We start from the raw sequence: 23,832 nt of genomic DNA, 5'->3' as shown, positions 1-23,832 counted from the left end.
GGATATGGAACTTCCAAAGTTAACCAAATGCTGTATTGTCCTCAGCAGTCCTGTCCTTATCAAACACAGCTGCTGCCTCATTGTTCCAGGAATATTCTGGAGAATATATATTTTTTCTTCTTTTTTCCCCCCCCAAAAAACAACTGGTGCCAGAAAGTTACAGATTTGTAAATTACTCCTATTTAAAAAAATCTTAGCTGCTGGATGCTGTGGAGGAAGTCACAGAAAGTTCTTTCTGGTCTAAGCACGGACAGGCTGAACCCCCTCTTCCACTTCTGCTTAATAAGTACCTTCTAGTACTTATTAGCTTCTGTATACCACAGAGGAAGTTGAGTTTTTTTTTTCTGTCTGACCACAGTGCTCTCTGCTGACACCTCAGTTCATATCAGGAACTGTCTAGAGCAGGAAAAAATCCCCATAGCAAACTTATCCTGCTCCAGACAGTTCCTGACATGGACAGAGGTGTCAGCAGAGAGCACTGTGGTCAGACAGAAATTTTTTTTTAAAAAGAAAAGCACTTCCTCTGGAGCATACAGCAGCTGATAAGTACTGGAAGGATTAAGATTTTTTAATAGAAGTAATTTACAAATCTGTTTAACTTTTTGGCACCAGTTGATATGAAAAAAAATAAAATAATTTTTTTTTCCACCAGAGTACCCCTTTAAGACCTCTACACCTCATACATTCCTGAAACCTTGTAACACTAATGAGTTACATGACAACAGGAAGGGAAAAGGGCTAATTGGGCCCAATTTGGACATTTCCACTTAGGAGTGTACTCACTTTTGTTGCCAGGGTATTGACACTAATGGCCTTGGGTTGTTATTTTGAGGGGTCACAAAATGTAACACTGTTATACATGCTGTGCACTTACACTGCTAAAAAAAATAGAGAACACTTAAACAACGCAATGTAACTCCAAGTCAGTAACACTTCTATGAAATCACACTGTCCACTCAGGAAGCAACACTGATTGACAATCAATTTCACATACTGTTGTGCAAATGGAACAGACAACAGGTGGAAATTATAGGCAATTAGCAAGACACCCCCCAATAAAGGAGTGCTTCTGCAGGTGGTGACCACAGACCACTTCTCAGTTCCTATGTTTCCTGGCTGATGATTTGGTCACTTTTGAATGCTGGCGGGTGCTTTCACTCTAGTGGTAGCATGAGATGGAGTCTACAACCCACACAAGTGGCTCAGGTAGTGCAGCTCATCCAGGATGGCACATCAATGCGAGCTGTGGCAAGAAGGTTTGCTGTGTCTGTCAGCTTAGTGTCCAGAGCATGGAGACGCTACCAGGAAACAGGCCAGTACATCAGGAGATGTGGAGGAGGCCATAGGAGAGCAACAACCCAGCAGCAGGACCGCTACCTCCACCTTTGTAAGGAGGAGCACTGCGAGAGCCCTGCAAAATGACCTCCAGCAGGCCACAAATGTGCATGTATCCACTCAAATGGTTAGAAACAGACACCATGAGGGCGGTATGAGGGCCCGACATCCACAGGTGGGGGTTGTGCTTACAGCCCAACACCGTGCAGGATGTTTGGCATTTGCCAGAAAACACCAAGATTGGCAAATTCGCCACTGGTGCCCTGTGCTCTTCACAGATTAAAGCAGGTTCACACTGAGCACAAGAGAATGATGTGATGATGTGACAGAGTCTGGAGTCGCTGTGGAGAACGTTCTGCTGCCTGCAACATCCTCCAGCATGACCGGTTTGGTGGTGGGTCAGTAATGGTGTGGGGTGGCTTTTCTTTGGGGGGGGCTGCACAGCCCTCCATGTGCTTGCCAGAGGTAGACTGATTGCCATTAGGTACTGAGATGAGATCCTCAGACCCCTTGTGAGACCATATGCTGGTGTGGTTGGCCCTGGGTTCCTCCTAATGCAAGACAATGCTAGACCTCATGTGGCTGGAGTGTGTCAGCAGTTCCTGCAAGAGGACGGCATTGAGGCTATGGACTGGCCCGCTTGTTCCCCAAACGTGAATTCAATTGAGCACATCTGGGACATCATGTCTCGCTCTATCCACCAACGCCACATTGCACGACAGACTGCCCAAGTGTTGGCGGATGCTTTAGTCTATGTCTGGGAGGAAATCCCTCAGGAGACCATCCGCCACCTCATCAGGACCATGCCCAGGCGCTGTACGGAGGCCACACACTACTGAGCCTCATTCTGACTTGTTTTAAGGACAAAGTCGGATCAGCCTGTAGTGTGGTTTTCCACTTTGATTTTGAGTGTGACTCCATATCCAGACCTCCATGGGTTGATAAATTTGATTTCCATTGATAATTTTTGTGTGATTTTGTTGTCAGCACATTCAACTATGTAAAAACAAAAGTATTTCATACGATTAGTTCGTTCATTCAGATCTAGGATGTGTTATCTTAGTGTTCCCTTTATTTATTTTGAGAAGTGTACATTGTAGCAGAGTGTCTTTTCTTCAGTTTGTGTGTATATGTGTATATATGTGTGTGTGTGTGTGTGTGTATATATATATATATATATATATATATATATATATATATATATGTGTGTGTGTATGTATAATATATAATTTTATGCAACCAGATCTTACTATATAAACATTTTTAACCCCTTAACGACCAAGGACGTATATTTACGTCCTTGGCCGGCTCCCGCGATATGTCGGGTCGGTCCCGGCATGTATCTGATGCCGGGGCTAATAGCGTGTGGCAGCGATCGCGGTGCCGCACGCTATTAACCCTTTAGACGCGACGTTCGAAGTTGAACGCAGCATCTAAACCGAAAGTGAAAGCTGCCCGGCTGCTCAGCGGGGCTGATCGGGACCACCGCAGTGAATATGCGGTGTCCCGATCAGCTGGGACACGAGCGGAGTTCCTCTTACCTGTCTCCGGCGTGTCCCCTCGGCGATTGATTGCTCCAGGCCTGAGATTCAGGCTTCAGCAATTGACCGCCGATAACCCTGATCACTGCAAAGCTATGGCTTTGCAGTGAACAGGGTATAAGATCAGTGTGTGCAGTGTTATAGGTCCCTATGGGAGCTATAACACTGCAAAAAAAAGTGTAAAAAAAAATTAAATGTGATTTAACCCTTTCCTTAATAAAAGTTCAAATCACTCCTCCTTCCCATAAAAAAACACCATGTAAATAAAAATAAATATAAACATATGTGGTATCGCCGCGTGCGTAAATGTCCGAACTATATAAAAATATATCATTAATTAAACCGCACGGTGAATGGCGTACCCGCAAAAAATTCCAAAGTCCAAAATAACGTATTTTTGGTTGCTTTTTATATCATGAAAAAAATGAATAAAAAGCGATCAAAAAGTCCGATCAATACAAAAATGGTACCGCTAAAAACATAAGATCACGGCGCAAAAAATGAGCCCTCATACCGCCCCATATGTGGAAAAATAAAAAAGTTATAGGGGTTAGAAGATGACAATTTTAAACGTATACATTTTCCTGCATGTAGTTATGATATTTTACAGAAGTACGACAAAATCAAACCTATAGAAGTAGGGTATCATTTTAATCGTATGGACCTAAAGAATAAAGATAAGGTGTCATTTTTACCGAAAAATGTACTGCGTAGAAACGGAAGCCCCCAAAAGTTACAAAATGGCGTTTTTCTTCAATTTCGTCGCACAATGATTATTTTTTCCGCCTCACCGTAGATTTTTCGGTAAAATGACTGATATCACTGCAAAGTAGAATTGGTGGCACAAAAAATAAGCCATCATATGGATTTTTAGGTGCAAAATTGAAAGGGTTATGATTTTTAAAAGGTGAGGAGGAAAAAACGAAAGTGCAAAAAACGGAAAAACCCGTGGTCTTTAAAGAGTTAATAACATAGCATGCCTTTCATATGGCATTTTACTGGTGTTTTCTAGGCTTCTGTAGGACTTAAAAAAACAGTTGAAAACAAAATAAAAATGCCCTCAAGAAACCACATAACATTCATTGCATTTTTTTTCTTAGAAGCATTGACAAAAATTCTGAAAGATTCTTGTGTATGAAAGAGGCTTAATTGTTTTACATTTTGTATATTCTTTTTTCTTTATCCTATAAAGAAAACACTATCATAGGCCCAGATTTATCAAACTGTGTGAGAGAAAAACGGGAGTGATTTCGCCACTGCAACCAATCACAGCACAGCTTTCACTTTACCAGAGCTTGTTAGCTGAGCTGTGATTGGTTGCTGTGGGAAAATCACTCCCATTATTTTTCTCACACAGGTTGATAAATCACTACCTATATACCTAGAACATTTTGCATCTGGATAAGAACTCCTTTGGCTGCAAAGTGTCACATACTAAATGGCAAAACGGACCCTTAGGATCCCTTCGCAATATACGTCACCATTCCAATTGGCAGGTTGCCAACATATACGGCCAGCTGGAGCAGGAAATGTCTTGGGAATGGGGCCTAACATGGTCAGAACTTCTGGTGTAGATGCCTCAGTTGTCGGTGGAGTTCTATAGTCCTGTGTTCTTTCGGGTGGAGTTTCTACTATGTGATGCATCTACACAAGGACTGAGTGTGCAGGAAGTTGTGGGTTAGCAGGCCCATGAGCTGATCTTCACAAGTTTCTCTGAATTGCTTTATTTAAGAAGTACGATAAACTATTCTAAACTTACTCAGACTATGTTCCCTAACTACTCCTAACACCCCCCCCCCCTCCCCCTTAAAAAAAAAAAAAATAATTCAGAGCTTGATAAAGCGGTGTCTCTTACCTTTCTTCTTGCTCACAGCAGCAGGAGACCCAACTGTATTCATACATACCACCTAAAATACATAGATACATAGAATACGTAGAATTGTGCTAACATCTGATGAACATTGAAAAATAGCAAACGTGATAACCCGACTGATTTTCCAAGCAATATTGTTCTGAATAACAGACACGATGCAGAGAAAGCGTGCTGCCGATTGTGATCACTATTGTGTCAGAAATGAAAGTTTTATCCATAGTGCCACCATTGTTTATCAGCAAAATTGCCTGCATGTCTATGTCCCCCATGGGGTATGTGTAGTAAACACCAGTATGGCATCTTCATGATTGGGGAGCTTTGCCTTTAAGCTGAACTAAAGTGACAGGAGATGGGCTGCATGTATCCATGGCAATCTCCAATAGTCGATATGGGAAGCAACTCTGGAATAACCATTAAAGGGGTTCTCCGTTGCTTAAACATCTTATCCCCTAAGATGCCTGATCGCGGGAGTCCCGCTGCTGGGGACCCCCGGGATCATGCACGCGGCACCCCGTTAGTAATCAGTCCCCGGAGCGTGTTCGCTCCGGAACTGATTACCGGCGACTACAGGGCGGGCGGCGTGTGACGTCACTCCTCCGCGCCTGTGTGACGTCACGCCCCGCTATGCAAGCCTATGGGAGGGGGCGTGATAGCTATCACGCCCCCTCCCGTAGGCTTGCATTGTGGGGCGGAGCGTGACATCACATGCTGGCGCAGGCGTGATGTCACACGCCGCCCGCCCTGTAGTCGCCGGTAATCAGTCCACCCTGTAGTCTCCCGCGATCAGGCATCTTATCCCCTATCCTTTGGATAGGGGATAAGATGTTTTAAGCACCGGAGAACCCCTTTAAAGAGCTATTTACATCTACATTATTATATCATTTAGGGAGTCTTCTGTTTAGGACCTATTCACACTAGTTATTTACTGAGTGAAATTTCTGTGGTGGAGCATTCGGATCTCAGACTCCACAGATCCATACTGTACGTGTGAATAGACCCTAAAACTTATTTTCCGAGACACTTATGCTGAGTCATAAGCTGTGAATCAGGTGTGTCAGCTGACTGACAGCTTTACCTGACAATGGGAAACCAGTTAATCCTGTATAGAATGTAAACAAATCCTACCTATGCTCCACTTCTATTTTTAGTACTCAACGTTGTGTAGGTTTTTTTTTTTTTTTTTCCTGACTGGTATTTTCCGACAGTATTTTAAATTTTTTTTCCTATGTCTTGCATTTTTTTTTTACATTTTTTTTACAACTGCTACAGCTCAAATCCACCAGATTTATTTAATTTTGTCATACTTTTGAAAAAAATCATAATTACATGCAGGAAAATTTATAAGTTTAAAATTGTCATCTTCTGACCCCTATAACTTTTTTATTTTTCCACGTATGGGGTGGTATGAGGGCTCGAGTTTTTAGCAGTACCATTTTTGTATTGATAGGACTTTGCGATCGCTTTTTATTAATTTTTTTCATGATATAAAAAGTGACCAAAATACGCTGTTTCGAAAAAAAAATTTGCACGTACGCCATTGTTTGTATTTTAGTTTGTTTGTTTTTTAAATGGGAAAAGGGGTGATTCAAACTTTTATTAGGGAAGGGGTTAAATGATCTTCATTCACTTTTTTTTTTTTTGCAATGTTATAGCTCCCATAGGGACCTATAACACTGCACACACTGATCTTTTACATCTTTCTCATAGAAAACCATTGATCAATGATTCTGCCGCTTGACTGCTCATGCCTGGATCTCAGGCACTGAGCAGTCATTTGGCGATCGGACACCAGGAGGCAGATAGGGACCCTCCTGCTGTGTCACAACTGTTCGGGTTGCCGCGATTTCGCCAATGACATCCCGAACAGCCTCCTGTGCTAACCGGCAATTATTTACTTTCACTTTAGACGCGGTGTTCAACTTTGAATAAGGCGTCTAAAGGGTTAATAGCGTGCGGCACCGCGATCAGTGCCGCGCGCTATTAGCCACGGGTCCCGGCCGTTGTTAGAGGCCGGGCCCGACCCACTATGAATATAGAACGGGAGCAGATGCAATAACTTTTGAAATGTTATAAAGCATGCAAAAAGAATATGTTTTGCAATTGCTTTCATCAGAAAATTTTCAGTATTTCAAACTGAAAAAGCCAGTCAAGAAAGTGGCCACTAGGGGTCCCCTGCATCCTGGGACACATACCAGTCCTGCAGTGTCCAGTGGTCATCGACACATCATTGACACGTCATGGACACCATGAGTGATTGGCAGGGATGCAGGCAGGTCCAGAGCTGCTGTGCTTGCTCCTGGCCCTCTGTGACTCAGAGCAGAGTTAGGGAGGGTGAGGAGGAGAGGGACATGCCCCATGCCCCACCTGCATGGACAGAAACCTCACTGAGCAAATAATGGCAAATAAATAAAGGTCAGTCTGAGAGAAATATAGGGCGTAGAAACATAAAAAATTACATGTACATGATCAGGATTAGATACTGAGCAATAAATAACATTATATATATATTTTTTTCTTTTTTTGGAGGTGGGGGGGGGGGATCTGGCAGGTAAGCTAAAAATTTGTTTACTGCAGATAATGGTACTTGGCTGCTTTTTACCAAAATTTAAAGCTGTGAGGTATGACTACAGATAAGTTACATTGCGTAAACGGTGTCTGTGTTTTACAAGCTGATTACACCAAAAGAATTTACATGCCAACTCTCCAAGGTGTATGGCGGCCTCCGACTCTTCAGATGATGATGGAGAAAAGTAGGGTCGGGCATGCTTGATTTTTGCCATCTGATGCTTTTGTTCTGGGAGAGATGATCTGACGCCAGAGAAGCCTGGCTGCGACCTACCCCTCCACTCCCTATAGACAACACGTGAACATTGAGACACCCCCGCTCCCCCTCCCAAAACAATACCAGTACACTGCAGTACATTCTTACATCATAGCTATGCCTGTATGTCAGATGGGTGAATAAATCCACTTGGATATTTATCATACTAGTGACTAGAAGCCCTACCACAGTGTCCATATAAGTATATGGGCAGAGTATAAGCAGTAGATGTTCTGAACCAAGCACATTTGGTTTGGATACGTGCTGATCATCTGCTCCCTTTTCACAACAGGTATTCCTGACTAATAAAATAAACTGACTATAAGGCTAGGTTCAGACTACGGAATTTCCACCTGCAATTCCGCTTTGAAATTGCAGGCGGAATTCCGCTTGCTAAAATGTACTGTATGATGGGTTTCCATTCACAAATTCACACTTCGGAATTTGTAAAGCAGAATTTGTGAACGGAAAATCCGCTTCGAAATTTCCGCCTAAAGAATGGCGTTGCTCTTTCTTCAGGCGGAAATCCGCGCGGAACACATAGCAGTCTATTGGAGACTGCAGTGTCCGTGCGGTCATAGCGCCGACTGATTCTGTCAGCGCTGGCCGCACTCGGAATCTCCGGGCAGAAATTTTCTGCCCGGAGATTCCGTAGTCTGAACCTAGCCTTACAGATTCTTTAAGCACATTATATATTACCCCAGAGGAAGTTGTGGGGACAAGGGAACGCATATGAATTTCCCACAGTATACCAGACTGTTGTGTATTGACATTATCTACCTAGATTCAGATTATCTAATAGTTATCACCGCCTTTCCTATACTGAGGGTGTACTGTATAGTATTATTACTGTATAGTATTTTGATCTTTTATTGACATTCCAGGACTTTGGGTGCTAGCACTTTTTGTGGGCTTATTATTTGTCTTTTGGGGGGTCATTCTATCTCTTGATATGCAGAGTGTCTTAATAGTGTCTTGCTGACCTTACATTCACTACGTGTATTTCATGTTTGCTGACAATTAACCAAAGTAGTTTTTCGAATGGTCTCAATGTATGACACTTTCAGCTTTTTATTTTTTTTAAGATGTTTTCAACTTTTATATCTGGTGTCTTGTGTGCCAGTATTTGAGATCATATTTGGCATGTACTGCTATATATGTTTTTATGCTGTTTTTCTAGTGTTCCCAACATGTTTTCTTGGAAATGATTTGCAGCACTCCATCTTTTTTGGTTAATTTGCGGTGTACACTACCTTTTGTATATGATAAAGGTAAATAAGAGGGACATGCTGCATTCTTTGAGACACAGCCATTTTTATCATTCAACTTTACCTAAGACTGAAGCAAAATACACATCCCATGGCCTATTTCTGATGTCAGCCATTGCTGTGGGAGGCCAGCTGTCCGTCACTGCTGTCCTGCAGCCGATTGTGCTTTTCCGTACATCTATAGCACTGTTTATTATAGGGGAACTCCGGTACATAAGCACTTATCACCTATCCACAGGATCCTGTACTGGCGTTCTGGCACAGTACATGTATAGTACGGTGTAAAGCAGTTAATGAGAACACTCAGTGGTTAATATAGACTTTAGTCAAATAGTTGCAGATTAAAGGGAAATTGTCTACTCATATTTATGATATGTGCTGCAAACCCTGTCAGTGGACAGGATATTATGAAACATACCTTTTTGTTAGTGTTGATGGGTTTGCCACATTTTATAAAATAATTTCCTCAACATTCTCAAATGTCAACGAGGTGGGTCAGAACTGTTTAATTTCTGCAGCATCACATAACCATTGGGTCCCCCTCCCTGATCGGTTAATTGACATACAGCCCTGTATGTTAGTTAAACAGATTTGTAAATTACTTCTATTTAAAAATATTAATCCTTTCAGTACTTATCAGCTGCTGTATACTACAGAGGAAGTTCTTTTCTTTCTGAATTTATTTTCTGTCTGACCATAGTGCTCTCTGCTGACACCTCCGTCTGTTTCAGGAACTGTCCAAAGCAGCAGTAAATCCCCATAGCACACCTACACTGCTCTAGACAGTTCCTGACATGGACAGAGGTGTCAGCAGAGAGCACTGTGGTCAGAAAAGAAATTCTAAAACAAAGGAACTCCCTCTGTAGCATACAGCAGCTGATGAGTACTGGAAGGATTAAGATTTTTAAATAAAAGTCATTTACAAATCTGAAACGGAAAGAAAAAATGTAATCACCACCTCAAGGCTAGTCTCAGGCAACCTGATACATGATGGGCAAAAGGAATTTGGATGAAATACGTGCTTACATTTTTTTGATGAAAACATTTACAACAATTATTCAATAACATAGACACAGAAAGTATCTAAACAAGTAAAATAAAATAAATAAATAAAAATAAATAAATAATAGTGATAATTATTATAATAGTAAAATAAAGCATCCACAAAAAACATGCAATCGATATGGTATATGCAGATTGTTACGAAACCGAATACCACAGGGCCCTTGTGGAATGGTAAAGTGTCCTGCACTGAGAATGAATAGTAAATACTAGTTTGTTTGATAGTCCAGCATCTGATGGATTGGAATAATGGAATGTCAATACACAATGTAAATCAGTGTCTCCCACTCCGAATGGTCTGCCTCTCTGCGGCTGGTCTGCCTCTCTGCGGCTGGTCTGCCTGCCACAGACCCGTAGTTTACAGCTGTAGTTGTAGTTTCAAGGTGACACCTTTGTAGTGTCCTGGCATGGACCTCGTGTAGATCGATTGCGTCTGACGTCGGAGACACGTGGTTGATGATTACAGCAAGCCACCGGGATGAACTGCCGAATAAGCCAGAGGCATTTAGCTGCGGACTGGGAGGCTACAGATGTTGCAAAAGGTAATGGCCAGATAATCCATTCAACTCAGATGGAAAAGTTCAGTGCAGACTGGTACACTAATGGCAGTGTGTTTGTGGATGCGTTAGTTGCACCCTAGACGCGTTTCAGGGCTCTTAACCATTCAAAGTGGCCCTTTCTTCAGTAGAGATGTAAGTCGATCTGTCTAGTAGATCCTTATATACCCATTTGTTAATCAGAGTAAATGCACATGAGCTGTATGTTATGTAGAAGGCAAGAAATGGAATGGATTTGTATCAAACAGATAATGGATACTATGTTAGCTGTAGAATTAAATTATAGTATTACATTATAACAAACAAGTATAGAATGAAACTTAGAACAATAAAATAAAAGGATGTTCAATGATAAATAATGAAGGAATGTAAAGTAAAATAAAATAGAATAAAGTAAAATAAAAAAGTAAATAAAATAAAATGAAATACAATAAAAATAAAAATAGAAATAAAAATAAAATTAAGAATAAAAATTTAAAATAAATAGAAAGAGAAATAAAAAGAAAAAAAGAGAATAAAATTTGTGAGAATTAAATAGAATCAAATAGAAAATAATAATGAAAATAAAAATGAGATAAAATGAAAATGAAAAGAAAAATAATCAAGATGAAATAGAATAAACATAAAAATATATAATTCTGGAAGTAATGGAAAATGTGTTGATTCGAAGTGAATGAGGGGGACACAGTGGGCCTGAGTGGTCGTCCTCAGATCAGAAAGAAGAGTGCTGGGGCTCAGTGCGTCCCCTACAAAAATCCAAACAATTCGAAGTGGGAATTTAGACCATTTGGTTCCATCGTATTGAATTCATATATTTTCTTACTTTCTGCCCTCGACATTTTGGTTATAAAGCTACCTCCTCTCCAATCTTTTTTAATCCTCTGTATCCCAGTAAAGGATACATTTTTAAAATCTTTATGGTGTGCCAATAAGGGATGTTTTAAATTACCATTTTTTATATTGGTGAGGTGTTCTGCAATTTCAATTTTTAGAGTTCTTTTCTTCCTATATATTGTTTCTTACAACTGCACTCGATCACATATATAACCCCAGTTGAGCCACAGGAAATGTGGTCTTCTATGGACCACTTGAAATCGCTGCTCACAGCAGCGACTTCAGTGGTCTTTTTAGGACCTTTAATTTTTAAACAATTTGAACACAAGCCACTGTGAAAAAAACCTTTGGTATTAAGCCATGTATTGGAGCTATTATTAGAGGTCAGTGGAGTGGCCCCTTCCGTTAAACCTCCACTGACCTCTACTAATAGCTCCACCATAAGGATTTTAAAAATGTATCCTTTACTGGGATACAGAGGATTAAAAAAGATTGGAGAGGAGGTAGCTTTATAACCAAAATGTCGAGGGCAGAAAGTAAGAAAATATATGAATTCAATACGATGGAACCAAATGGTCTAAATTCTCACTTCGAATTGTTTGGATTTTTGTAGGGGACGCACTGAGCCCCAGCACTCTTCTTTCTGATCTGAGGACCACCACTCGGGCCCACTGTGTCCCCCTCATTCACTTCGGATCAACACATTTTCCATTATTTCCAGAATAATATATTTTTATGTTAATTCTATTTCATCATTCTTTTTCATTTTTATTTTCATTATTATTTTCTATTTGATTCTATTTGATTCTTTTATTCTATTTAATTCTCACTAATTTTTTCTTCTTTCTATTTTTATTTTAATTTTATTTTTATTGTATTTCATTTTATTCTATTTTATTTACTTTTTTATTTTACTTCTATTTTATTTTACATTCCTTCATTATTTATCATTGAACATCCTTTTATTTTATTGTTCTAAGTTTCATTCTATGCTTGTTTGTTATAATGTAATTCTTTAAAAAGCACATACAGCAAACATAGTAGCCATTATCTGTTGGATACAAATCCATTCCATTTCTTGCTTTCTACATAACATACAGCTCATGTGCATTTACTCTGATTAACAAATGGGTATATAAGGATCTACTAGACAGATCGACTTACATCTCTACTGAAGAAAGGGCCACTTTGAATGGTTAAGAGCTCTGAAACGCGTCTAGGGTGCAACTAACGCATCCACAAACACACTGCCATTAGTGTACCAGTCTGCACTGAACTTTTCCATCTGAGTTGAACGGATTATCCGGCTATTACCTTTTGCAACATCTGTAGCCTCCCAATCCGCAGCCCAATCAATGCCTCTGGCTTATTTGGCAGTTCATCCCGGTGGCTTGCTATAATCATCAACCACGTGTCTCTGACATCAGGCGCCATCGATCTACACGAGGTCCATGCCAGGACACTACAAAGGTGTCACCTTGTAACTACAACTACAGCGGTAAACTACGGGTCTGTGGCAGGCAGACCAGCCGCAGAGAGGCAGACCAGCGTTCCGACACCAGAATACCACCGTCCTGTAAGCGGACCTGAGGAAAATGTGCCGCAGGTGATAACATGAGCCGGTAAATATATTTATCTATTCGGAGTGGGAGACACTGATTTACATTGTGTATTGACATTCCATTTTTCTGATCCATGAGATGCCGGACTATCAAACAAACTAGTATTTACTATTCATTCTCAGTGCAGGACACTATACCATTCCACAAGGGCCCTGTGGTATTAGATTTGGCAGCAATCTCCATATACCATCATATCGATTGCATGTTTTTTGTGGATGCTTTATTTTTTTATTAAAATAATCATCACTATTATTTATTTATTTTTATTTATTTTACTTGTTTAGATACTTTATCTGTCTATGTTGTTGAATACATTTTGTACATTTTTTCATAAAAAAATTGAAGCACGTATTTCATCCAAATTCCTTTTTCCCATCATGTATCAAGTTGCCTGAGACTAGCCTTGAGGTGGTGATTACATTTTTTCTTTCAGATTTCATACACCTGGTGTAGGTGTAAATCACTATACCTCGGCTGGAAAGTTGTGAGCTGCACTGTCCTTTCTATTTTCATTTACAAATCTGGCACCAGTTGATTTGAAAATTATTTTTTTTTGCACCGGAGTACCCCTTTTAAGTCTGACAGGTGCCATTCAGTAACCAATAAACACTTGCCTTTACTACAGGAAAAATCCCTCAATGGTTAATGCAGACTTCAGGTCACACAGGACTACAGGCTGCATTTATATGTGCATAATACGGATGACATTCTCAGCCCATCCAGGGTATCACCAGCTGTTGCAAAACTTCAACTCCCAGCATGCACGAATAACCTTTGGATGTCTGGGCATGCTGGTAGTTGTAGTTTTGCAACAACTGGTGGCACCCTTTTTAGAAAACACTGGTCAGGTGTCCCAAACTAAAAGCATTCTGGTAATCTATAATACTGTCAGTTCTGGTCATCAGGCCGGCAGCCCAATCAGGACTTGCGGCAGAAATACAAACGCAAACATTTGTTGATGCTTGTTTGAATGGAGCTTTGTTACAGGATTCTTTAATAACCAATGACTGCTTTCCTCTACAGTAAGTGCTCATGGCTTAGTGATCGACATGACAAAATCCGGCCCCAGTCATCTTTATAGAGACACAACTCGCCTCCCAGCTATCTGATCAGCTGTGTTTTAGACCGCAATTCTCGGCAGCGTGGATATATCGGTTGTGCTCACCCTAGCTAGATTGTGGTGTGATAGGACCTTATCTCTAAACAAAAAATTATTATTCGGTAACTGTCATAATGTGTAGGCGCTTTTTTATTTCTTTTTCTCTATTATTCTAGTAGTTATATGTTTATAGCCTTATTATATTTATGGTGTATTTATACTTAAGCTACTACATTTATCTATTTGTTACTACTTATTGCAGTACTTTGTTATTGTTTACAGTACACTTATTATTTTTAGTGCATTTAGTCGTTCTTATTAGTACATAACGTTGACAGTAGCAGCCTGTTTACTGAAATAACAATACTTTTATTTAGTTTTAGATACTTCCACTTTTTCCAATGTAATAATAAAATGAAGAAGAGCCTATATTTAGCCACAGTCCTGGAACAGCTGGCAGCTATATCTGTACAAACTATGTGAAAAGTGCCGCATTATGGAGAACGCTCCATATGACGTGCAGGTGGGAATTTTGGCCTAGGGGATGATTCTCGCGCCGTAACTGCAGCCCACAAACTAATCTATAAAGGCTTTTATATAATGCTTCATTGTGCAGCATGCTGCAGACCATCCGAGCAGCCGAATAACAGGGATGAAAATTAATTCTACGGCAGAAAAACAAAACATATAGATGTTATCTCTTTAGAGAGAGAATTTTTGGCTGCGGATTTAATGAGCAAAGTTGAGATCTGAGAATAACTTGTGCTCCTTTGCTGACAGGGTGTCCCCCAGGGAGCTGTCATAGTGAGCCAGGTTTTGGAGAGATGTCAGTTCTTCTATGTTTTCTATCCATTGGCATCTATTAGCGTTTATAGCTCATAGCATAGTCTTCCCTGTATAGACATGAGGTGCCCCTGGAAATGTGTCCAGTGAATGGAGGTGGTTGGGGCCGGTTATACTTTCTGCCTGTCAAAGCCACCTGCTATGTAAAATAATGGGATAGAAAAGTTTATGAAAGTTTGCAGTGTTAAATGATTCATCTGACATCTCTGTAATAGCACATTAGTTGGGAATGACTAAGACCTGAAAGTGCTATGTACACATTGATGTTGTTAGATGACTTGTCGAACTTCTACTTGACACATTAGTGTGACATTTACTCTCCTCAAGTGCAGTCATTGCTTAGTAGCAAAACAGACTGCTCTATATCATTACCATGTGTGAAGATTCCTCTGTCTTTCACAAGTGGAGGGAGGCTTTTTGCTCTCTCCTTTCATATAACATAATTGTCATTGACTTTGGAAGGCTACTCTATTTTATTAAGAAATCATATTCATGTATATGAACATTGCTTAAAACCAAATACTTAATTTGCCACTGCCATTGCAAAAACCTTTTTTTATAATGTAGGTAGTAATATATGCATATTTGTAATATACTTTTGTTTAAAAAAAAAATAGGGTTACCTCCACTATGCAGAATGCTGTCATGTTCTTGCAGCTATTGCTATTGGATCCAAATACAGGCACTATGGGCATGGCAAGCAGCCTTCTCTGTGAGGCGGAGGCATGCCACACAGCCCCAGTGCACAAAGCAGCCAGTTGTCAAATCTGAGGAGTGAGGGAAGAAAGTTGCCACATAAGATGTGAGGGCAAGCAGGGGAACACCCCCTCCTTCTCAGTGAACTGCATGTAGTGTAAACGAAATTTGAAGCCATAAAAGGAAGAAATGCAGAATTTAAACACACAGACAGGATTATCACCAGTTAGAGTTATACAGGTATATTTAAGCATCTCAGTATAACACTTAGGCTGCTTTCACACTACAAAATCCTCCGTTTTTAAACATCCGTAGGAAGATCCGTGAGAAAATCAGCTGAAAACGGCAGTAACATAATCCTATACGTCCCTTAGAAAATCCCATTATAATCTATGGGATTTTCTAATATCTGTATTAATCAGTTATAGTCCGTTATTGATAACGGACGTTAGTTTGTTACGGAAGAAATAGTTCATGAACTATTTCTTCCGTAACTATCTTCCGTAACAAACTAATGTCTGTTATCAATAACGGACTATAACTGATTAATACGGATATTAGAAAATCCCATAGATTATAATGGGATTTTCTAAGGGACGTATAGGATTTTGTTACTGCCGTTTTCAGCTGATTTTCACACGGATCTTCCTATGGATGCTTAAAAACGGAGGATTTTGGAGTGTGAAAGCAGCCTAAGTAAACTTCAGCAATATCAATGTGTCCAGTTAGGAAGTATAAGCGTTTGGCCTGCTTTGGTGTAAATGCAAGTGACAACAGGTGCACTGGAGCAATAACAATAAAAGAAACTTATTTTTCATTAGTTTTGCGTTTCTGATCTTTTGTGCTAGGAGGATAACTGCCATAGCCCTACAAAATGTCCAGGCTATGGGTGTGCATGTTTCAGAAATGGACCCTCAAGGTCAATTGGCATTCAGTTTAAAACAGATTTGCTGGTCCGCTCAGCATACATAGAGGGAAAATGCATTTCCAGAAACCAGCAATGAGAGAAAAAAAAAAGTTTTCTGGTTAGACACAAAATGGTGGCTCTCGAGCTTTATAACTTTTTTTTTTCCTATAAAAATAAATAAACCCTTAAAAATTCAGCGAAAGTGCCAAAACCCCTTCCATTCACAGTCCTATGGATGTAATCTATTTGAGAATATACAGAGCTAATTTATGGTTTCTCACTATGTTAAAAGGTTTACAAGAACAGAAGCCGTCTTTTCTGCATCTGACAGTGTTAGTTATAACAAGTAGTATTGATGAGATGTAGTTTTTTTCTAACAATCCTTGATATCAGATTTAATTGTAAATGGTTGTCTCCCCTTTTTTCTTTCAGGATGTCCCATTTTAGGCAGAAAGAAGGGATCATAGTAAGATGAGTGCACCATGGCTAGGTGGGTTCATCCTCAGTAATATGATCTGATATTATAATAATGCTGTTATTAATATTTGATGTTACAAATGGATATCTTTTGCCATGAATAATTCATGTGATTTGAGATTCAGGTCTTTACAGCCAGCAAATCCCTTAGAAATTATTGCTATAGTAGTAGTTGTCGCCTATGAGCCATCTCCACCAGCAGCAGATCACCACACAAGTGTTATGGAAGGTGGTCCAAATGACAGGAGCCCAATCGGGTGTTTTTGTACACCCCACCTACTTTCAGATTACAGCCGCTTTGTGGCAGAAATATTGTGGATTTTCCATAGAAATTTCCATTTGGAAAATACACACCCACAGTTCCAGCAAGGTGTAAATCTCAAACACACATTGCAGGAAAAATCCACAGTGGACATTGACCTGTATTGAATTCAATTGGGAAGTCAAAATCTGCTAAATTGGGCCTTTGCTGCCGATATGCATTTGGTTACTGTAAGTACAGGAGCAGAGACTCCCTGTCCAGTACTGTATGCATCTCTGCTCACTACAGTGCATTTACCAGCCCAGCCAATGTAAAGTAAGCTGCAATGCGTACACTACATTATGCATCACTGTTAACTTCAAGAGCAGGGATGAAGGATATGCACCAAAATCCTCAATGGCTTTGTACAAATTTTCAGCTACAGAAATGCTACACGTCACTGAATAAAGTCTGCAGTGTTTCTGCCACGTGCCGCCATAGCCTTATGGAGATTGACCATACTTAGGTCATTGAAGTTCCATTAGTTGGGCCTCCTAATCACACTATTATGACATATATCTTGATACACCATAAAGTATTTTGCAATAAAAAAACAAAAACATGTGCCATATGTTGACTGGACTAGAGATGGCTCATATTTCATGTGCAGCGGACGAGAGACTGAATCTAATGTTCAAAAGGAGTCTGCAAAATTGTCAGCCAGAAATGCAGGCTTTTTATAAGCAGATATTTTAGCACTGTTTAATCATCACTTCAGATGTTTTAGCACTATAACTGCAACCACACAATGTATTATTCAGTATAACAAGCCTTTTAGTCTAATTTCAGTGTTTGTTTTTCCATTTAAAACACCAAATGATTCTAATGCCAACTGAAAATACTCTTTCCATATGCCACCTCTGCAGTTAGTACTATATACATGGCATGCCCTTCCCACATGACGTTCCTCAGACGGTAAACATGTTACCTAACAAGCCAACATTCAAACCTACTAAAACACATGTAATGCAACATCCAAAGACTTCCTTCTATAGTCACCATCAGGTCTGAGCTTAACATTTTGCTAAAACTAGAGCCACCCAGAACTCCTGCTAGCCACTTTATCAGGGAGTTGCCATTTCTCCATGAAGTGGTTTGTACAGCTCTTATCTGTGTCCCTATTACATACGCTGAACAGCCACTTTCTTAGGACGTGGCTGTCCTTTTATGATAAGAGCTTCTGGACATGTAACACAGGTTTGCATCTTAAAATTACATGCACTTTCTGTGGATCACTTTGTGTTAGTCCCCATAAGAAGGGGGAAATTTAGAGATCAAAAAGTCCTTAAAGGGGAACAAACTTCCAAATGCTGGAGCCGGCACGGGAGCTCGTGACATCATAGCCCCGCCCCCTCATGCCATCACGCCCTGCCCCCTCAATGCAGGTCCCATAGACTTGCATTGAGGGGGCAGGGCGTGACATCACAAGCTCCCGGCGGGGGCTCCAGCTTTCGGAACAGTTTGTTCCAAAAGCTGAGCAGCGGAGTACCCCTTTTAAGGTCATGCTAACCTTTGTGGGGTTTACTCGTGTTCAGAGTAAACCCCACAAAAACCATTCTGCAGGTCAGGCACATGGTTGGTTCTGCAGCAAATGTATCTGAATGCAAAACACATTGCTTTGTATGGATGAGCTATCCAACCAGTTCCAGGGTCATTGCTTTCTAAGGGAAACAGAAGGGCAAGACTCCGAATGGGGAAAAGAGGGTAGTGGAAAAAACATTCCCTTGTCAAAGGAATCCAGATTTCCCACCATTCTGATAGGAGCACAAACGGGGTGTATCAATGAACCCTTGTAGTAAGGTGAGACTCGGCAGGGCGAAGCATCATAAAACAAGGCTTTTATGGTTTGGTTCCAGGAACCATGACAGTTTCCTTGCTTCCCTATCATTCCCAGTCCTCAGATCTTAGATTGTCTCCGTCATTTAAAAAAAAAAAATAATAATTCAAAAGTTTTGATTAGTTGGGTTCTGGTTGATGCCATCACCAATGACGAGGATAAGCAGGGAGAAGCACCCGGCAGGAGACAAGATCCATAGACTTTCCATATAACCCATCTCCTGCAGCTGGAGGGAAAGAACTTGGCCAAACTCCTCTCCCTGCTGATTCTAGTGATCGGTGAGGGTCTCTGCACCTAGACCCTGACCAATCAAAATTATTAATGTGTTCCTATGGAGTTTTTTTTTTTTTTTTTTAAATTACAGTAACTCCTTAATCTTAAGACATATCTAGGATGAAGAAAAACAGGCTGTTGTCGGTACCCCATCTAATGTGCTATAGAACAGCAGTATGGTATTCTGTAGACAACATGTTGTAGTCTCCTCCTCATCGGGCGCCTGGGAATCTGCAGGAAATTTGAAGACTTTGAGGAGTTTGTAATTTGCCGTAACCACAAAAGAGTCTGTGATCTGTGAATAAGCGGAGCTGCATTGTTATATAATACTGGACTGACAAGGCTTTGCTTGTTTCACACATTCACTGGCTTCACTAAAAGGACTTGTTTAAGAACTTTCATTTGTGTATATAAACAAGCATCTATGCCAGGACCAGTCATTATTTATGTGTACACACAGTCGGAGGTTTGTTGGAAATGGGGATAAAGGGATCCGAAATAACTGATTGAAATGTTTAGGTAACACATAGACCTTGTCTAGCCAGTTGTTAGAGCAGAACACTGCCACCTTGTGTGTATTGGTGGTACTGTACGCAGATGGGAATAGAACAGTATTTTTAGATCGCAATTAAAAATCAATATGTTCTGATATACCACTATATGGTAGTGGTATAACAATATTCTGGTTTAGGGTATGTTCACACGATGCAGATTTTTTGTAACTGATCTACAACAGATTTTAAAGGGGTATTCCCAGCATCAAAAAAGTATCTTGTATACACAGAATAGGGGATAACAAGCTGAGAAGAGGGGTCCAACCAGTGGGACCCCACCCGAAAACCAAAAAATGTTGTACCACAAATGTTTGGAGCCTGCATTGCAAGCACTCTATGAATTATCTTTGGGGCTTCCAGACATTACGGAGTCCATGCTTTGCAGTGTTTGGTAGCTGCTCCATTCATTCGGGGGTACAATTTTCCTATGTTAGGATCGGCAGAGGTTTCAGTGGTTAGACCTCCACTGAACAGCTGCTTGTTCCTTCTTCTATATACAGTCAAGGCCTTAATTGTTGGTACCTCTGAAATTGTTCAAGAAAATGAAGTATTTCTCACAGAAAAGGATTTCAGTAACACATGTTTTGCTATACACGTGTTTATTCCCTTTGTATGTATTGGAACTAAACCAAAAAAGGGAGGAAAATATCCTAAAAAAAAGCAAATTGGACATAATGTCACACCAAACTCCAAAAATGGGCTGGACAAAATTATTGGCACCCTTAACTTAATGTTTGGTTGCACACCCTTTGGAAAAAATAACTGAAATCAGTTGCTTCCTATAACCATCAATAAGCTTCTTACACCTCTCAGCCGGAATGTTTGACCACTCTTCCTTTGCAAACTGCTCCAGGTCTCTCTTATTGGAAGGACACATTTTCCCAACAGCAATTTTAAGATGTCTCCACAGGTGTTCAATGGGATTTAGATCTGGAATCATTGCTCGCCACTTCAGAACTCTCCAGCACTTTGCCATCTATTTCTGGGGGCTTTTTTTACGTATGTTTGGGGTCATTGTCCTGCTGGAAGACCCAGATCTTGGACACAAACCCAGCTTTCTGACACTGGACTGTACAGTGCGACCCAAAATCCATTGGTAATCCTCGGATTTCATGATGCCTTGCACACATTCAAGGCACCCAGTGCCAGAGGCATCAAAACAACACCAAAACATAATTGAACCTCCACCATATTTCACTGTAGGTACTGTGTTCTTTTCTTTGTGAGCCTCATTCCGTTTTCGGTAAACAGTAGAATGATGTGCTTTATCAAAAAGCTCTATCTTGTTCTCACCTATCCACAAGACTTTTTCCCGGAAGGATTTTGGCTTACTCAAGTTCATTTTGGCAAAATGTAGTCTTACTTTTTTATGTCTGTGTCAGCAGTGGGGTCCTCCTGGGTCTCCTGCCATAGCGTTTAATTTCATTTAAATGTCGACGGATAGTTGGCGCTGACACTGATGCTCCCTGAGCCTGCAGGACAGCTTGAATGTCTTTGGAACTTGTTTGGGGCTGCTTATCCACCATCCGGACTATCCTGCGTTGACACCTTTCATCAATTTTTTCTCTTCCATCCATGCCCTGGGAGATTAGCTACAATGCCCTGGGTTGCAAACTTGTTGATAATGTTGCGCACTGTGGACAAAGGCAAATCTAGATCTCTGGAGATGGACTTGTAACCTTGAGATTGTTGATATTTTTCCACAATTTTAGTTCTCTTCTCTTTCTGTTGTCCATACTTAGGGTGGCACACACAGACACAAAATGTAAAGACTAAGTGAACTTCTCTCCTTTTTATCTGCTTTTAGGTGTGATTTTTATATCGCCTACACCTGTTACTTGCCCCAGGTGAGTTTAAAGGAGCATCACATTCTTTAAACAATCTTATTTTTCCACAATTTTGAAAGGGTGCCAATCATTTTGTCCAGCCCATTTTTGGAGTTTGGTGTGACAGTGTCCAATTAGGATATTTCCCTCCCTTTTTGGGTTCAGTTCCAATACACACAAAGGGAATAAACGTGTATAGAAAAACATGTGTTACTGCAATCCTTTTCTGTGAGAAATACTCAAATTTTCTTGAAAAATTTCAGGGGTGCCGACATTTACGGCCATGACTGTATATGGCATAACATTTGATGTTGGGAATATCCCTTCAAATACAATTATTTTTTTCTTTTTATGAAAAAAACGCTACAGATTTTCTGCAACTCAACTGCAGGGGATCTATACTGTGTGAACATGCTCTTAGTAGCGGCTTTTAATATGACTATTACTTTTTCTCTTTTATTTCTTTAAGGGTCCTCCTGGAAACATTATCACACTGAAAGCTTAGTCTCCACATGTTGACCAGTAAGAATGCGGTTCACTGTGAGGAAGGTGCTGTTGGTGTTTAGCTTCATTGTCTTGGTGGCCTTAGCAGTGCATCTTGGCCAGCAAATGCTAGAATGCCAGCAAATTCTGGATGAAAGTTATGGTAGAAAAAACTGGGGTGCCATGAAGCCAGAAAGTGAAGAACTTGTAATGATGGATGCCAATAACATAGAGTACCGATACAGTAAAGGCATGCCCCTTATATTTATTGGCGGAGTGCCTAGAAGTGGTACCACATTAATGAGAGCCATGCTTGATGCTCATCCGGACGTCCGCTGTGGAGAAGAGACACGCATTATCCCAAGGATATTAGCAATGCGCCAAGCATGGTCGAAATCTGGCAGTGAAAAGATGCGTCTTGATGAGGCTGGAGTAACAGATGTAGTTATGGATGCCGCTGTGCAGGCCTTTATATTAGAAATTATAGCAAAACATGGAGAACCTGCCAAACTATTATGTAACAAGGACCCTTTTACTTTGAAATCCTCAGTTTATCTCTCCAAACTGTTTCCAAATGCCAAGTTTCTCCTTATGATTCGAGATGGACGTGCATCTGTACATTCCATGATTACCAGGAAGATAACTATAGCTGGCTTTGACTTAAACAGCTATAGAGACTGTTTGACCAAATGGAACAAAGCAATAGAGATCATGTACGCACAGTGCTTAGAGATCGGAGAGCACAAGTGCCTACCGGTTTACTATGAACAACTAGTCCTGCATCCCAAGCAAACCATGCATGCCATCATTGAGTTTCTGGGTATTCCTTGGAGTGATGCAGTGCTTCATCACGAGGAATTGATTGGAAAACCAGGAGGCGTATCCCTCTCTAAGTGAGTATTACCATTGGAAATGGGGCCAACTTAATTTGTATTGTTGGTCTCATTGTTCCATGCAGGAGTATCAATTAGTTGCAGTCGTAGTTAGGAGTAAGTACTCCAGCACTTTTAATCTTATCCCCTATTCACAGGATAGAGGATAATTGTCTGATCCTGTGAGCCCAACTGCTGGGACTCCTGTGATCTCCTGCACAGTGCCCCAGCTCTGCTTGTACACGGCAAGGGGTCTACACGCCCCCTCCATACATCTCTATAGGAGAGACGAAGAAACAAGAGTGCTGTACCTCCCGCTTTCCCATAGAGACACACCCTGGGGGAGATTCTCAAAAACTACTGTAATTCCTGTTCCAGCGATATTATTCACAAGGTTTTTTTACCATGAAGGTTACCAATTTTTATTTTGTTTCAGCCATATTGGAATTTTTTTGCGCCAAAATTGCTGAGTTTGGTGCCAAAATCGGCAATTTTTGTGCCAAATTTTATACATCTCACGAAATATTCCATGGTTACTAGTGCCCAGACTAGCAATAACTGTATAAATAAAACATTTCTGAGCTTAAATGTAAGTGCAGGTGCAGTGACAAAAAATAAATAAAAATTTAATTAAAAAATATCTTTTTTTTAAATATTTTTCAATAATAATTAACACCTTTCTACCCCACCTCCACCCAAAAAAGAAAAAAGAGATTTTGGCGCAAATTATTTTTTTTTTTGGGCGCTAAAT

At 40.4% G+C, this 23,832-nt stretch overlaps 1 protein-coding gene across 5 annotated transcripts in view; it reads left to right on the top strand.

Moving 5' to 3' along the window:
• Positions 1-23,832, top strand: part of TPST2 (tyrosylprotein sulfotransferase 2) — a 59,293-nt gene that overhangs the window by 23,161 nt on the left and 12,300 nt on the right. The window contains exons 1-5 of one of the 5 annotated variants that reach the window (XM_056529324.1): positions 12,879-12,897; positions 13,937-14,134; positions 14,390-14,535; positions 16,891-16,948; positions 22,196-23,102. In XM_056529324.1, coding sequence (XP_056385299.1) covers positions 22,255-23,102 — 848 coding nt within the window. In that variant the 5' untranslated portion in view covers positions 12,879-12,897; positions 13,937-14,134; positions 14,390-14,535; positions 16,891-16,948; positions 22,196-22,254. Of the gene's footprint in view, positions 1-12,797; positions 12,914-13,936; positions 14,135-14,389; positions 14,536-16,890; positions 16,949-22,195; positions 23,103-23,832 lie in introns of those variants that run through there. The other 4 variants (XM_056529338.1, XM_056529333.1, XM_056529344.1 and 1 more) reach the window with 4 other exon arrangements.

This window comes from Hyla sarda, chromosome 1 (genome assembly GCF_029499605.1).
Source record: "Hyla sarda isolate aHylSar1 chromosome 1, aHylSar1.hap1, whole genome shotgun sequence".
In the NCBI taxonomy this organism is placed as follows: Eukaryota; Metazoa; Chordata; class Amphibia; order Anura; family Hylidae; genus Hyla; species Hyla sarda.
Note: the sequence above shows the minus strand (reverse complement) of the source record. Positions and strands in the feature narration are given on the sequence as shown.